General features: G+C 42.4%; 1 protein-coding gene across 2 annotated transcripts in view; it reads left to right on the top strand.

Moving 5' to 3' along the window:
* ATP8A1 (ATPase phospholipid transporting 8A1) overlaps window positions 1–17949 on the top strand; it is a 221380-nt gene that overhangs the window by 106049 nt on the left and 97382 nt on the right. For both annotated transcript variants that reach the window (XM_018564825.1, XM_018564824.1), the window contains exons 11-12: window positions 14863–14974; window positions 16287–16452. In XM_018564825.1, coding sequence (XP_018420327.1) covers window positions 14863–14974; window positions 16287–16452 — 278 coding nt within the window. The remainder of the gene's footprint in view (window positions 1–14862; window positions 14975–16286; window positions 16453–17949) is intronic.

Genomic DNA, 17949 nt, shown 5'->3' with positions numbered 1-17949 from the left:
GGATCCTCAGCCTGAGGTCCAGTGTGGGCTGCTGTGCTGTGATGGAGCTCCATCCATATGTGCATAGTTTGTACAGGTCCCTTGCACGCCCTGTAGAGGTGCCGGGAGCCAGAATGTGACGCCAGTCCAGGCAACTCTACAGGGCACATGTGGAGTTGTAAGCAATGTACATATGAATGGAGATCCCTTATGGCCATACTTCCAGCCCACCCCACCTCAAGCTTACACGCAGGGCTGGGCAACATATTTTGAATGGCCGCTCGGCGCGAGAACTGATAACTGATGGTAATGTGCTGGGGGGAGTCAGAGGAGTCTCTCACCTAGAATAGTGGAAGGCATGTGGCAACCCACTGAACATGGTGTCGCGACCCACTTTTGGGTCACGACCCACCAGTTGAGAACCAAGGCTTTAGATGTTGTTTTTTCCCCCTCCTCGCAATGGGCAAGAGCATTATTGGGCACTTGGCAGCAATTCATTTCTCTCTGCCTCTTGAGTGAAATGGGAAGATGAGCCCTATTTTCAAGACTAGGCATTGTCTTTATCTCTGTTCTTTCAGTGTAATTATGATGGTTAGTTGTAGCCTGGTCACAAAGTGTACACTGCTTATGAATACATGCACACTTCCTGTAAGTACATCTACACAAATAGATCAACATACACATAGATGTGTATACATGCGCAAAAGGGTACATCATATTAGGGCAGATACTTGTTGATAAACTTAAAGCAGACGTTAAATGGTTAACGCAAAATGCTGCAGTAATGTTTGCCACAGTACACAGCAACTTACCTTCTAAAACCATCCCTTCCCACGCTGTGCGGTCCACCCTCCCTGCTGGCGCCGACACGGCTAGCTTCTTCCCGGTCTTCTTCCGGGTTCGCCATCTTCAGCCTCTTGATTGACTGGCCAGCCTGATGCAACTGCCAGGCATGTGCACAGGAGGTTATTTCATCTTGGCATGCGTGGCAAAAAAAGAAAGATTGTTGGTAGACAAGAGATTTTTGGCAGAAGAAACACTTACCAACATTTTTGTTGCTGCTTGTAAGCGGGTTTAGGGTGTGGCGGCTTCACAGAGGGAATCGCACGTAATTGTCTTTGAAACAAGGTAATGTTTATTACCAGAGAGCCAGTAGTATGAAGAATATTTACAATAGTAAGGCAAGCGGGTTCACTCCAGGCATGGAGACACAGGTACACAGTATAGTCACTTCAGATGTAAGCGATAGTTGTATTCGTTAGCACTCTCGGCACTTCCCACTGACTGGCACAGTCTAAATCCAAGCACACAATACTTATCTGTAAGGCTGATAACACTCTACCCGGAAGCAGCGGTATTTGTTCCGTACAGGGAGGTAGGAGTCTGGCCCACGCTTCCCGCACTCACAGCGGGGACACCGGTTTGGCTATAAGCAACAGGGAGTCTTTCCTCCAACCAGGATTGCCGATACAGGACTCTGTAGGAACCCTGAACTATCCCTCACATGCCGTAACACTGTCCCTGAACTCTCCTAACTCTCCCTCACAAGCGGGATATCTGTCCCTGTCTATTTCCACACGTGTTCTGCCCAAAAATGTGGCTGGGCTTCCTATATAAGATAACCACCCCAAAATGGCTGACCAAATCTCCCCAGAATTCCTGTCCTATCAGGACACCAGGCTTCTCCAAAATGGTGCTGGAGACAATTATAGAGGCTAAAACAGTTCTGAACATATTTACACATAAACATATCAAAATCGGCTGAAAGTAGTTATATACACTTATTAACCCACTTTATCCTGCAGGCAGCTAGGCTGCCCTGTCACTGGCAACTGCCTACAAGCTAGTTCTTTGAACCAGTTTTATAGTAATTACTTTGTCATGAGAACCACAGAGCCTGCCATGCAATTTCAGAACCAATACAAAGATCAGGACTTCTGACTACGCTGACTCCTGACTGTTCTGATATGTATACTTGTTACTGGTCATGACTGAGAAAGCTTTGAAGCCAAATGACAAGGTAACTAGGTGATCAGAAATGATAGCCCATCTATTTTATATTGTATATATTTGATATGAAATCTTCTTAGAATCTACTGCTGGAGCACATACTGTCTGGGAAGAAAAAGTATATGTTAATGCAGCAAGGATTTACTCATTGCAGAAAATATATAGTGCGGATTGTTTATTATGAAAAGCCCTGGTCTTATTTTTCACCACTCTCACAAAATCAGCCGCACTAACCACATTTTTTAAAATGCGTCTCATACCCAAGAAGCCTGACTTCTTGTTTTGCTGGAGACATAAAACCCGATTCCTGTGTCTGACAGCTCCATTTACTCTATTTTGATGTGCTGTCGTTTCTAATAAGAACCTTTAGTGAGTTATTGTTTATGGAGTTTACGTGGCTCTGGATTTTGCCTTCTGTCAGTAACAAACATATTCCATCAGTATGCAACGGATTGCAGACACTCTGCAGTAGTATGCAGCCAAGCACACGCCAGAACTTTATTTGCTTTGCATACAGTGGAAAAGTGTTACATACTGTGTCATGTTTTTATTTTCTGTTTTTACCCCCTGGGAAATTATGGATAATCTATGCAATATAAACAGAGGCAGATAAATACTTTTAGTGGAACGGGGTATACTTAGAACCTCTGTAGGGTTTTATTAGTCTGTCTTCCTGGTAAGATGACACCCATTTCCCTAATTTCCTTGCCTGGTGTCACAAGGGGAAATCTCCTCAATGGAGTGACAGACCAGAAAAAAAAACTGACATTTAGTTTGGTAAAGTCCTGTGTATTCTAGACGGCCTCATTTACAGCCTCTTTGCAACCACCTTCTGCCTACATGAATGCACTGGCAGCCCATAGTTTCTCTGGGCAGTTGTCAGCAAGGCCATACTAGTCTCCTTTAGTAGGGCATGTGATGGGTTTTATAATGCAGGGTGATAATTCTACCATTGGATGATTTCACCCTGTAACAGGAAGTTCTTGCACACAATTCTTAATGGCAGGATTGGCAGGTATTACTTTACTACAAGCTGCAAATTTTCAAATAATATTACTTTTGAAATGACATGAACATGTTGCAGTTTTGGGCCTTAGTAATTGGGTTTAAATCTACTTTAAATAAATCCAGGACATTATGAAATAATGCATAAGAAGTGCGTAAAACTACTTTAAAAAGTATTGTCGATCAGGACATGTAGACATTTACAATTGTATGGACATTTTGACTTTTTTGCTTCAAAGTAGCATCCTGTCCCCTTCCAAGTGTCTATTGGCCATTTAAAGTGATCCTTGGCCAGAGGTGTCAGTGGACAGTCTAAGCTGGTTTGCATATAACATAAGCTGCCAATTTCTCTTGATCTACTGATTGATTTGGTATGCGGCTTTCACGGAAAGTAACCTAATTATGATTTTTTTTTTTTTAAATTCAGTTTGAATAGATTGAGGATATAAAAAGTTGTTGTGAACACCAAGTATTTGGGGCTGAACTGTAAAGGAGAGAGTTACAAAAGGAAGGGGGTAATCTCCCTCCATCGGGCTATTGTATTTTGACAGCTGCGGGTGTGTTGCTGTCAGAATACTCGCACCAAAGCAGTGACTGTGATTACCTTGGCTGGCACTTGCTATCATGTACACACTCACTCCAGTTCCTCTCGGTCTCTTTGAAATGTTTGGTACTGGGGGGTGTGGCCACTAAAGGGTGTGGCCACGGAGGGGTGTGGTCACTGAGGGGCGCTGTAAAGCTTTCTCGCACAGGGCGCCTAAAGGCCTAAGGCCGGCCCTGGTTGTATAATACAACTATCCTATCAAGGCCCGTTGTCTGTGCAGTTGTATTATTTCCCTTTCGTAGACGCACAGATGAGCTAATAATGTTGTTGTGAAGCAGTCATACCTTGACTCAGTAGTAAGGTCAACATGCTCTTTGCAACCATTGAAGCTGGAAATTGAGCACCTCAGCTGTATAACAGTCAGCTATGGCTGGTTGTGTTTCATGACAAACACTGAACTGCAGTAGTTCAGGTTTTTCAGCATTCTAGCTACTTACTACATGCTATTCAATTTAAGGAATGTAGATCAGCAGCTGCTTTTATCACTATAACCTTGATAGTTTTGCTTCTACTCTTGGCAGTATACCTTTCAATGCCCTGTAAAATTATTTAAATGAACCTGTCAGGAGAGAATAAGAGTGCTGCTGGTTTATTATTGAGCGTGTATGTTTCAGGGCTGTCATCCTTTTTATCCTTTCACTCGCATAGAACAAGTATGTGCAAATCAGGTGTCCCATATTTCCATCCTGGAGGCTTACTTTAAATGATAAACTCTGGGCAAATATTAAAAGATACACCATAGAATGTTTCTGAATAAGTGTGTGTGTATGTTACATTACACCAGAATTTAACTTGATTTTACTCTCAGCTAGCAGTTGGACTGTGAGAGAGAGGGCAACACTAGGGGCCAGTGCATTCTCATGTGCTGACAGGTGGAGAGAGCAAAGTGCATTATCATTGCTGTTTGGAGAGCTCAACAGGGGAAGTATAGAATTGTAAGACTTGTACAGCTATTGTTTTGATGCACATGGAATGTTTTTAACAGATTTTAAATGGTAGTTCAACTGCTCACTGTTACTTTGCGGTTCGGCATGTTTATCATCTCTTTCTAAAAGTCTAAATCATTTCTGTAAGCCCATTTCTTGTACAACACAGCAGCTATATTACCCTGGATTCAGGATTTGGTATATATGAAATATGTCTTGTCCACAGCCTCAGACTAAAGATATTCATACATTTGAAATGACAAAGAATTAGCCTGTTCAACATTTGACGGCTATGCGGACTTGTACTGTCTGTGCTGGACAGAGCCAGTGACTAAACTACTCCCTCTGCTGGCTAAAGTATTCTTTCTTGGCTGCATCTAAATAGTTACATAGTCCATCAAGTCCAACCTATTGTGTCTGCATTTATGGTTGAGCTGGTGTGTGCGTGTATATGAGTCCATGTGTGATTTTGCTCTTAGGAGTACCGGTACCTCTGTATGTTATGGTCTGTAAGGAAGTCGTCCAAGAGCTTCTTGAATGATTCCACATTCTTAGCTGAAATCGCTGCATGTGGCAGCGAGTTCCAGACCCTAACCACTCTAACTGAGAATAACCCCCTTCGCCCCTTGTGCTGACATTTTTTTCTCCACCAATTTTAGGTGGTGGCCTCTAGTCTTTGTTATGGGGTTAACCGTAAAGCGTTTGTTGCTAATGTTGCTGTCACCATTGAACCTTCTTATAAATGAAAATCATTACTTCCAATGAGAACATATTTAAATGTAGTAGCCTTGTCTCATAGCTCTGGTCCTCCATCACCTTAATGAGTTTGGTTGCCCTCTGCTGGACTCTTTTCAGCTCAAGGACATCTTTTCTGTGGATTGGTGACCAAAACTGGACCGCACACTCCAGATGAGGTCGAACCAGTGGTCTGTAAAGTGGCAAAATTATTGACATTTCTTTGCAATGCATCCCCTTCTTATTACAAGACAGTACTCTACTTGCTTTGTTTACAATGAACCCCTAATCTTCATTTCTGACTTCCCGTATAGCCCATTTGCCCATTTTGAACGCCAAAGTGCATTACTTTGCATTTATCGACATTTAAACCTCATCTGCCATACAGTTGCCCACTCCCCTATTTTATCCATGTCCTCCTGTAATGTTATAATGTCTAAGTCCGTGTCTATTACCCTCCCAATTTTGGTATCATCAGCAAACACTGAAACATGGCTATTTACTCCCTCCCCGATATCGTTAATAAACAGGTTGAAAAGCACGGGGCCCAGCACAGAACGCTGAGGCACACCGCTCATGACCCTAGACCAGTCTGAACAGGTGCCATTTATCGATACTCTTTGTACACATTCCTGTAGCCAGTTTTCTATCCACGTACACACTATTTAATCTATGCCCATAGACCTCAGCTTGCGTAGCAAGCGTTTATGTGGTACCGTGCCAAATGCTTTGGAAAAGTCCAGATACACTACGTCCACCGGCCTCCCTCCATCCAGATCTCTACTTACCCCTTCGTAAAAAGTTAGCAGGTTGGTCTGGCAAGAACGATCCTCCCTAAATCAATGCTGGTTATCAGTTATTATGCCCTTTATCCTGAACAAACTCCACTAAGTAGTCCTTAATCATTCCCTCTAACAGTTTGCAAACTATGGATGTCAGACTAACTGGTCTGTAGTTCCCCGGTTGGCATCTTGACCCTTTTTTTTAATATAGGTACTACCGTAGCCTTCTGCCAGCCAGTCGCTTGGTACACTGCCAGTCATTATGGAGTCCTTAAAAATTAGGAATAATGGTCTCGTTATAACCTGGCTGAGTTCTTTAAGTACCTTGGGGTGCAGGTTATCTGGTCCTAATGCTTTCTTTGCATTAAGTAGTTTGTTGTATCCCGGTTTCCGTCAACCATTGAGGTATATTTTGTGATGAACTATGTGTTTTATCATGTACATTAAACCCATCTTTTTCCTGAGTGTATACTGAGGAGAAAAAAGTATTTAGCGCCTCTGCCCTCTCCCTGTCATTTGTGACTAACGTCCTGTTTTCGTCATTTATTGGGCCTATCTGCTCCTTTCTCACCTTTTTACTGTTTATGTAGTGATCTATATAAATGCCTTTTGAGACTTGAGTGAAGTCTGATGCACTAAAGAAAAAACAAAAGGAAGAATAAACGTGCGTTTAAGGTTCTGAGAAGAGAATTGTTTGATGGTCATATAGACCGTACATTGTAAAGGCACCTGTAATTATATATGGGGATGTACAATTTTGGGAGTGTTGCATTTACCTGTTGGCTTAAATGGGTGTATGTAATAATAGAGGTAAATAATTTGGGGCTATCTTCTACATTCTTAAACTAAACCATTTGTCATTGGAAGATCCAAATATAGGCAACAGCATGTTTATTACTACAGTAAAGTTGCTCAACAGTGGGTGGTGTGCATAAACCATTTGCATGTCCTCAGTCCTTGAACTCGGTGCTTTAAAGCTCAATACCCTTGCAGGGGAAACATCCCCAGATGATTTAAGTTGGTTGTGAATGAACAGAGATCTCAGGAATGACAGGCATGGAGATATCTACCTTGGGCAGGCTTTGTGAGCACCAGACTCCATCATGATCCTTGCCAGTGCGGATAGCAGTGTAAGGGCAGAAATGTAAAGCCTTATCTGCTCTGCAAATAATAGTGAAGGATTTCCCCCACTCCCAGTGAGATGTAATGGTGATTACAAGCGGTGCTCAAAAATGGCAAAATCATTTATTTCAAGTCAATTATGGGGGAGTACACATATAATGCACATAAAATGTAGTTATCTTTCCCAAATGTGGTAGCAAGATCAAAGACTAGCTTTTTAACAGATTTTCTTTAAAAAAAAAATTTAAATCAATAAGGTTTTATATTTCTAAGTTCACATATTTATGAGACATTAACAGCACAATCAAGATGGCTGGCTGGTCACAGCAAGGAATGGTACTACAAAACGTATATGTATTTAATGGAATACTCATGTTTCAGTCTTCGCTACGCCAGGTGACTTCAGCGATCTCTATGGTAGATGGCCTAGATATTGCTGATCGCTCATCCAGTGATCTATAAATAATGTATTAGTATGGTTTCACAAGGCTGAAAATAGACCATCAGACACTCTGGAAGTTCATGAAAAACTTTGCTATTGTATTGTTGGAAAAGATATTAACACTGTGAAATCTCCAGTACATTTAAAAGTCACATGCAAACAGGCATCATTTTTCAAGCCTGTCTTAAAAGTATAATGTGGGGGGGATTGATCAAATCTGGAGCAGATTTGCACTGCAGCAAATCATCTTCTCTTTCTCATTTTCTAATCTTACCTGAGCAAACTGAAGATAGATGCTGATTAGTTGCCATGGGCAGATTCAGTTAGCTCCGATTTTGATAAAGTTCCCCCAATATATTTTATTGAAAGAAAACCTGTTTTACACTTGAATGGCATAGATTCATCACTAGAAACTTGAACATTGGTTTACCATTCCTAGAGCAGCCTTTGGAATCCAGAAACATGAGATGCTCCTTTTTCGAACACGTCTAGGAAGTTGATACTTGACTTTGCTCCTCTTGCCTACCCTTTGGTCCATCAATTGGTATATTTTGTTATGGTCAGGTTTAAAAAAAAAAAGTAAATAAAAAATATTGCATTTGAGTATCATGTAGTCATGTGAAGGCAGCAGGTGAAGCTTCAGGTTTCTTTTTTTATGCTTCCTTGGTCTCCTAACCTTGTGTTAAAAAAAAAGAGCTCAGTAGCGCCATCTGAAATTTAAAGTCGGCAGTGATTGGAACCTCTTGAGACAATTCTTCTGAGGTTTCAAGCAGACCGTGCAAGATTTTAGGCAGGCAGCATTAAATGATATTGAAACGCTCCCGTTTTTTTGCATATATCTACTGCTAACAAGCAGTAGATATATGCAAAAAAAAAAAAAACCCGCTCTAACAGCAGTTTAGACTTTGTGTTCCGTGCGAAAGTTAGAAATTTCTCAAAGGATCTTGGGGCGGGCGCATGCACAGTTCTCATTTTCGGCCGGGGGGCGACGGGGGATGCAAGGTAAGTCTATGGACCTGTGCACCCGCATGCAGACACCGCTGGATCGGAGGGACAGAGCAGTCAGCGCTGGATCGGAGAGCCGCCGCACCGCTGGGGAGAAGGCTGAAAACATCAGGAAAGGAAGATTGGAAAAAGAGACATAATTTTAAGGTAAGTGCTAACATTAACATGGGGGGAGGGAAAAATGTTTTTGCCTTTAATGTCACTTTAAAGGAGAACTATGGGGTTAAGGCTTTTCCCCATAGTTCTCCTTAGGGTAACGGGAGTACACAAACTAGCATCCTCCCGTCACCCTAAGCTCAGTATACCGCGAGCTGTAGCTTGTGGTATACTGAGACGCCGCAGCTGAAGCGGATCCCGACAATTATGTATAGATCCGCCCAGCTGCGGGACTGCATTGGGGAATCCAGCCCCTCCCCTGTCACGGCAGAGAGCCGTGACAGGAACGAGAGGTGAGCGAACGCCGGTATGTGTTCGCTCACCTCCCGATCTACTGAGCCGACCTGTAACAGTCTCATTGTCACAGGTCGGCTAGAACTATGAGGTGAGTGAAAAGCACTCACCTCATAGTTCTCCTTTTAAGATGGGCTTTGTGCCACAGAATCATTGATCCTATCCTTTGGTGGCTGTGCTTACTCCACTGTATCTATGGAGGAAGCAATAGCTGTCACCCAGGCTGCTTTCTTAATTTGATCAAAAACTGTGGTACCAGCACATGATAATCTTCCAAAGAAATTCAAACTTTATTCCACATGCATCTGTACAAAGCACAACTTCTGATGCGTTTCTGCCTTAGGCATAGCCATGACTAAGTGTGAGTAAGGCAGAAACGCATCAGTGGTTGTGCTTTGTACAGATGCATGTGGAATAAAGTTTGAATTTCTTTGGAAGATTATCGTGTGCTGGTTCCACAGTTTTTGAGCCTGGATCTAAACAACAACTGACAACATTGAGGAGTATAAACAACATGGAAAGGAGTCTGGACTTAACGCACCAGGCTGTTGCGGAAGGTGGCCTTGATGAGGGAAGTTTGGTGGAACAGGATCCCGAGGTGGGTAGTTGGGTTACCATTAGGATACTGGGTAGAGGGAAGAGTGCGAGATGGGTCAGCCCTGAACTGATACACCCCAACAAATATACCAGGTTGCAGATATGGTGTCAATATGTTGGGGATATTAGTTCAGGGGAGGCATTGCTGGAGCAGGACGCCTCTTCTATCCGCAGGGGGAGTGATTGCTCCGGCGAGGATGTGAGCAGGATGGAGGGTCAGGAGCGACAGATTCTGGTGGTTGGAGGGATTCCATCATCAGAAGGACAGACAGAGTAATCTGCCATCGGGAACGTGAGGGTCAAACAGTTTTTTTGCTTACTGGGGGCTCGTGTTCGGCTCATTGCGAATCGGATGGACAGGTTACTGGGTGGGATGGGACACGACCCAGCGGTCATGGAGCACAAATTATAAAATAGGCAAATGGAGTGCCCTATAAAGCGATTTTAGAGACTTGGGTGCTAGGCTGAAGGAAAGGACCTCCACGGTAGTATTCTCTGAGATACTACCGGTGCCATGAGCCACTCCAGAGAGACAGCGTGAGTTGAGCGAACTTAACAAGTGGCTCCGGAGCTGGTGTCGGAAAGAGGGCTTCGGTTTCCTGGAGAACAGGGCTGACTTCTCGGTCGGTTACCGGCTCTACAGTCGAGACGGGCTGCATCTTAATGGGGATGGTGCTGCATTTTTTGGGGGGAAAATGGTTAAAAGGCTGGAAGAGCTTTTAAACTAGATAATGGGGGGGAGGGGGGGGACTAAAACTCATAAAATTAATATAGACCAAATAGCTAAAGGGGATATTAATACAAAAGACGGTAATACAAGGGGACAGAAGCCTCACTCCAGTCAATAAAGTCAATAGAATAAATAGTCAATATAGTCAATAAAGTAAAGCAAATCGCTCCAGTTAATCAAGGAGTTCAACATTAGTAATGTATCATCAATACCAAGGTGTAATAAAAGAAGTAGTGGGGCGCAAGAAATAAATAAAAATCAGACGAATGCTAACAACAAACTCAAATGTATGTACACCAATGCCAGAAGTCTGGCAAAAAAGTTGGGGGAGCTCGAAGTCATGCTGCTCGAAGAGGACTACGATATGGTGGGTATAACAGAAACTTGGGGGGGTTTGCATGTATGTAAAAAATAATCTAACAGTACACATACGGGATGACATCACGGCAGAGAGTGATGTTGACGTAAAGGCTTTGTGGGTAGAACTAGATAGGACTGATGCTAGCCGTAAACTACTTGTGGGTGTTTGCTATAAACCCCCAAACATAGGTGAAGAAGAGGAGGCTCAACTACACTCCCAAATAGAAAAAGCTGGGAAGCATGGTAATGTTGTTGTAATGGGTGACTTTAATTATTCTGACATCAATTGGTCTAATGGAACCTCTCAATCGATAAAGGTGGCCCGTTTCCTGAACCTATTGAGGGACAATTTCATGGATCAAATGTTCGAGGTCCCAACTAGAAAAAAATGTAATATTAGATCTAATAATGGGGACTTTGTTGCAGGCATAGCCATTGGGGAGACGCTGGGCAATAGTGATAACAATGTGATTACTTTTAATATTGGGTACAGAAAAGAGAAGGGTGTCGGTCGGACAAGGGAACACTGAACTTCAGGAAAGCTAACTTTGATCAACTGCGCCAGCTAGTACGTGACGCTGAATGGGAAAATGTATTTCTTAAACTGAACACGAACCAGAAGTGGGATTTTTTCAAGAATGCATTAAATAATGCTACTACCAAGTGTATACCATTGGGTAACAAAAATAAAAGATCGATAACTAAACCTGTTTGGCTAAATAAGACAGTTAAACAACACATCAAAAAAAATATAAGATGGAGGGAGCGGCTCTGGCATTCCAGAACTACAAAGATTGTGATAAGAAATGTAAATATGAAATTCGGGCAGCTAAAATAGAGTGCGAGAAGCATGTCGCCACAGTTAGTAAAAGGAACCCGAAAAAAATTCTACCAATATATAAACAGTAAAAAGGTAAGAAAGGAGCAGATAGGCCCAATAAAGGATGAAAATGGGAGATTAGTCACAAACGACAGGGAGAGGGCCGAAGTGTTGAATTCCTTTTTCTCCTCGGTATACACTCGGGAGAAGGATGGTTTTCATGTAGACAAGAAAGCAAGTGTCTTGATGCAAAATATGCCTCAGTGGTTGACAGAAGTGAGGGTTCGACAAAGATTTGAAAAACTTAACACCAATAAAACCTTAGGACCAGATAGCCTGCATCCCAAGTTACTTAAAGAACTCAGCAGGGTTATATCAAGACCATTATTCGGCATTTTCAAGGACTCGTTAATGACGGGTAACGTGCCAAGTGACTGTCAGAAGGCTACGGTAGTACCGATATTCAAAAAAGGGTTAAGATGCGAACCTGGGAATTACAGACCGGTTAGTCTTACATCCATAGTATGTAAATTATTAGAGGGAATGATAAAGGACTACTTAGTAGAGTTTGTCTTTTATTATGCCATTATCCTGAACAATCAGCATGGATTTAGTTAGGACCGTTCATGCCAGACCAACCTCCTGACATTCTACAAAGAGGGGAGTAGAGATCTGGATGGAGGGAGGCCGGTGGATGTGGTATATTTGGATTTTTCAAAAGCGTTTCACATGGTACCTCATAAACGCTTCCTACACAAGCTGAGGTCTATGGGCATAGATGAAATTGTGTGTATATGGATAGAGAACTGGCTACAGGAACGTGTCCAGAGAGTATCAATGGCTCCTTTTCAGATTGGTCCAGGGTCATGAGTGGTGTGCCCCAGGGTTCTGTGCTAGGCCCTATACTATTCAACCTGTTTATTAATGACATCGGGGAGGGCGTAAATAGTCATGTTTCCGTGTTTGCTGATGACACTAAAATTGGGAAGGTAGTAGACATGGACTTGGACAGTAGAACATTGCAGGAGGACCCGGATAAAATAGGGGAGTGGGCAAATACATGGCAGATGAGGTTTAATGTCGATAAATGTAAAGTAATGCACGTTGGGGTTAAAAATAGGCAAGCGGAATACACATTAATGGGTACTCCACTAGGGAAGTCAGAAATGGAAAAAGGTCTGGGGGTCATAGTAGACCACAGATTGAATAATAGCTTGCAATGCCAGGCTGCGGTAACCAAAGCACGCAGAGTACTGTCTTGTATTAAAAAGGGAATGTACTCGAGAGACAAATCTATCATTTTACCACTTTATAGATCGCTGGTTCGGCCTCATCTGGAGTATGCGGTCCAGTTTTGGTCGCCGGTACAGAAAGGATGTCCTTGAGCTAGAAAGAGTCCAGAGGAGGGAAACCAAACTAATAAAGGGGATGGAGGACCAAAGCTATGAGACAAGGTTACTAAATTTAAACATGTTCACGTTGGAAGTGACGAGATTAAGGGGGGGACATGATTTTCATGTACAAGATGTTCAATGGTGATGGCAACAAACTTTTTACGGTAAGCTCCAAGACAAGGACGAGAGGCCACCACCCTAAACTGGCGGAGAAAAGATTTCAGCACAAGGGCCGAAGGGGCTTCTTCACAGTTCGGGCGGTTAGAGTTTGGAACTCAATGCCACAGGAAGTGATCTCAGCTGTGAGTATTGAATCTTTAAAAAAACACTTTCCTCAGAGACTGAAACATTCAGGGGTACAGGTTCTGTTAGGAACAAGAACACAAGGGTACTCATACACAAACATACACATCCAGAGTACCATACATACACGCAATGGGTTGAACTCGATGGACCTGTGTCTTTATTCAACCTCGAATACTATGTATCTATGTACTCCGGAAGTCATCCATGCACTGAATGTGGATTGCGCATGATGGGGTGAACTGTGCGCTTCGTGTTCTTAGTCTACTTGATGCTTTGCTAGTTTGGACTACAAAAACATCTACACAGGTTTCCCTTTACATCTCCAGTACATAGGAGTGGGGAAATTTGAGGTTTACAGAACATAGCTTGGAAGGAAGAGTAGCTTGATGGGACTTTTAGTTCACAAAAAGTAACAAGAACTTGACATTTCTGACAATAAAAAGAGGATGTTCTTTGCGCTTGTTGAAAATTGTTTTTAGCCTGGTTAAAAAGAAAATTAATGCAGCCACCCCATCTAAGGAATAGTAAGCTGTGTTTTTTTGTTCTTGGGTTTAGATATCCTTTATTCCTGCAGAGTTCTGTGTCTGTCTGTCCAAATAGATTGTAGAGCTAGTTAACTGGTGTCATTGTCCTCATGTAACCTGACCTGATGGAACATTGTTGAACAATTCCTACACAATGCATGTGCTGTATAAGCACTCTGTAGTAGATGTATGGTTAGTTCTCGCCAGTCTTTCTGTATTTTAGGTTTGCACTACATGTCTGTGTATCTGTGATACCATTTGGGGACACAATGCTCAATGTCTCAAATTATTATAGTGATTGGACAGTGCTGAATCTCTGTGTTTGCAGATACATTTACAAAGTAGTATGTGGTCAGGAGCTTTGACAGAAATAGTTCAAGCTGATATGTAGACTTTATGAAAAATACAATACATTTGTTTTTGTTGCTGAGAACTTGGCACCAGGTAGTTACCAGTGCAGGATTTTAATGCTGAAAAAAGTGGACCCCACTGACTCCCTACACTTAGGCTGAAGCTAATGCTAAACTCTCCCCTCACAAGCTGTAAAATGTAGCCCAAGCTCTAAATAAACGTGTATCAGTTAAAGTTTTCAATATCAGATTATGTTGACTTTTTTTTTTCTGATTTGGGAGCTGCAACAGTACTCGCGCAACACTTTAATTTCCAAATCTGCTTCCTGTAGCTGTCTGTAAATGTTAGATTGCTATTGGAAAAGGTTTTGCTGCTGACTAAAATTGCATTGTTTAATGGTTAGTTTGATGTCAAAAACACTACTGTATGAGACGGGCCTCATACATGGCAATGTAGCTCATGCATTGTACTTGTTGGGTAACAGAAATCTTATTCAGGAATCAACAAATTGAAAATATGAAATGGAAAATTGTTGGATGTAAAGTGAAAGTTAACACACCAAAATAAATACTTAGCAGAGGAAACCATTGGTAAACTTCAGAAGAAGCAATCTTTTTGGTTTGGTCGGAGTCTCATGAAATAACTGTTCATGTCTGCAAAATCAGGTTTTGTGATGGTTTATTAGCTGGAAAAGCCCTGACTTTTATCTGTCTTTTCTAGGACTGTTCCGCTAGGTCCAGACCAGATCCTTCTGAGAGGAGCTCAGCTGAGGAACACACAGTGGGTCCATGGATTAGTTGTCTACACAGGCCATGACACAAAACTCATGCAGGTAACCCATAACTTCACCATTGTCTTTGTCTCAAACTTATCTTGCTAATGCACTTCCCATTTGATTGTCACCAGAGATAACAGTTGCTCAATCCAGCTATTTTTCACCATGTAGCAAGGTTCAATAGGAAACCTTGATCAGGCAGACTAGAGAAACTGCCCTAAACTGTCTCGTTTGTCTCCAAGATAATTGGAGGTGGCAGCATCCTACTACATCTTTAGCAAGAGATGGGAAGTTTGTGCTGACTTATCCTGTTTTTTTGTGTGGCAGTAAGACATATTGTACATTTAGAGATGACACTCCTAGAATGCCTATAGGCATCGGTAGTCTATTGTGCCAGTAAATGTTTTCTTATAGGTAGTCATATTTTTTTGGCAATATCATATGTCACTACTACGTATTGGATATCCATACCCATTTTTCCCCCACTGGGTGCTGCCATCTTGCCTCTCTCAAGGCATAGAGAGGATAAATCCAGCCTGTCAATCAAAACTTGCCTGTCAACAGTGTATATTGAGTAAACCAAAAGTCTACTAAGGTTAGCCCCAGAAAGCCAGTTATTCCCCTCTGGGTGGTGCTATCTTCTCTCATGCATTATGGAGCGGGTGAAGCCAGCCAGTCAAAACTTGCTCCTGGGACATGCTGGTTACTGTTTTTGCATCTCTTGGCAACCAGGGGTAAGTACTTATGAATGGATCAGGATTTCGCTGCTGACTTCTGGGTGCTGCCACCTTGCCTCTCACACAGCATAGATACAGTAAAGTCAGCCTGTCAATCAAAACTTGCCCCTTCATGGGACATGTTACTGCTTTTTGCATCTGTCGGTAGTTGTGGAGAAGTAGTTTATTAATGGATCAAAATTTCACTGTTGACTTCAAAATTTTAAGATAGTCACTCCAGCTTTTTGGACAGCCAGGCATTGAGCTCCAATCCATTCTACCTAAAACGGATATAAGTGGAGCTTGTTTATCCTTTATTTAGAAATTATTTCCACCCCCTGTCTCATTGCACGTGCCTATTTAACAAGTTATGCTATGTTAAAAGACAGAACAATACGCTGCTATGGTCATGCAACAGAATAAAACAAAATGCAGTGCTTTCATCTAATGGATGTTCACTTGCATTTCTGGGTAAACAATATATATGGAATCATCTACATCAAAAATCTTCAAAATGGAGGCAATTTTTCTCAGACCTAGAGCTTTTACCTCGTATATTTACACCAACCTATATAAACCATCATTCTTTCATATCAGCATTATAATAAAATTGTTCTAACTCATACAATTTATAATCTCTCACCCTTGTTTAGAATTCAACAAAACCTCCTCTGAAGTTGTCCAACGTGGAGAGAATCACCAACATGCAGATCCTGCTCCTCTTTTGCACTCTCCTCACTATCTCCTTAATCTGTGCTATTGGCTCCTCTATCTGGAATGCCAAGCATAACCTGAGGGACTGGTATCTTAACCTGAATTGTAAGAGAAAACATTTTGTTTCGTTCAGCTTAATTATCTCTGTGCTTTCTGGCTCAGTCTTTTTAGGGTCTTCTCTCTTGCTCAGTTTAGCATCTCACCACTTAAAGGAGAACTATGGGGTTAAGTCTTTTCCCCATAGTTCTCCTTAGGGTAACGGGAGGACACAAACTAGCATCCTCCCGTCACCCTAGGCTCAGTATACCGCGTGCTGCTGCTCTCGGTATACTAAGACGCCGCAGCTGAAGCGGATGCCGATAATTGTGCCGGGATCCGCCCAGCTGCGTGACTGACAGCTGGCTCTGCCTATCAAGAGGCAGAGCCAGCTGTACCCGCCCTCTCCCCCGTCCGTTCTGCCAGTCAGCGCTGGCGGATCGGAGCGGGGAGGGGGGAATACGGCCCCTTCCCTGTCACGGCAGAGAGCCGTGACAGTTTCGAGAGGTGAGCGAACGCCGATATGTGTTCGCTCACCTCCCAATCTACTGAGCCGCCCTGTGACAGTCTCATTGTCACAGGTCGGCTAGAACTATGAGGTGAGTGAAAAGCTCTCACCTCATAGTTCTCCTTTTAATAGACAATTATAAATTAGGTTATAAAGAAGAAAAAAATAGATCCTGGTTCCAAAATACTCTTCTGTGTTGATTTGAAATTGGGCAGTCCTAATTAACTATTTAAATGTCTATACCGCAGAACAATTAGGAGTGTTGTAATTTAGAACACTTGTGTTGTATGCAGATCTATTTAATATTATCTGGGCCTGTTCCTTTCCCTTATCCAACCCAATATTCACAGAAATGTCTGCTAAATAGGAAATCTGTTTCCAAAGAACTCAACAGTTTATATACTGTACATTAAACCAAAATTCTACTAAAGGCAGCCCCATAAACCCAGTTATTACCCACTGGCTGCTACCATCTTGCCTCTCAAGCATTATAGAGAGGGTGAAGCCAGCCAATCATACGTGCCCTTCCTGGGACATGATGCTGCTTTTTGCAGGAGACGGTAGTTATTAGTGGATCAGGGTTTCACTGTTTGGATGTTAATGTGTTTTTTCTCCTGACTTTTTTGTCTAAACAGTGTTAGTAACATTTTTTTAAAGCTGCTGTTTTTACAGAACAACCCCCCACTGTCATTTTGGCAGCCGGGAATTGGCAGCAAGTGCGAGGTAAGGGCGGCAGCGAAAGCGAATAGCCCTTACAACACCCAATGTACTTTGATGATTTTCTAGGGGTGTGTAGCATGCCCAGCATCCACAACTGGTTAATATGAACCTTGTTAAAAAGGAGTTGGTATTCTCCCTTAGTAGTCATGTGTTAACATTTTTCAGTGTAGTAGTAAGTAGAGAAGTTGGCCAGTTCATCAGCAGATCTTGTTCATGGTAATATTGAAGAGGTTAGAGATTAAACTACATATTTGGCATATGATCACATTTGGAAAAGTCAGCATTAGCGTTAAGAGCATTAGTCTGCTGTAGAGATATGCTGTGGGCTGTGTGGCAGA

Source organism: Nanorana parkeri, unplaced genomic scaffold (genome assembly GCF_000935625.1).
Source record: "Nanorana parkeri isolate BGI_ZX_2015 unplaced genomic scaffold, ASM93562v1 scaffold24, whole genome shotgun sequence".
Classification (NCBI taxonomy): domain Eukaryota; kingdom Metazoa; phylum Chordata; class Amphibia; order Anura; family Dicroglossidae; genus Nanorana; species Nanorana parkeri.
The sequence above is the reverse complement of the archived record's forward strand: the minus strand, read 5'-3'. Positions and strand labels throughout refer to the sequence as shown.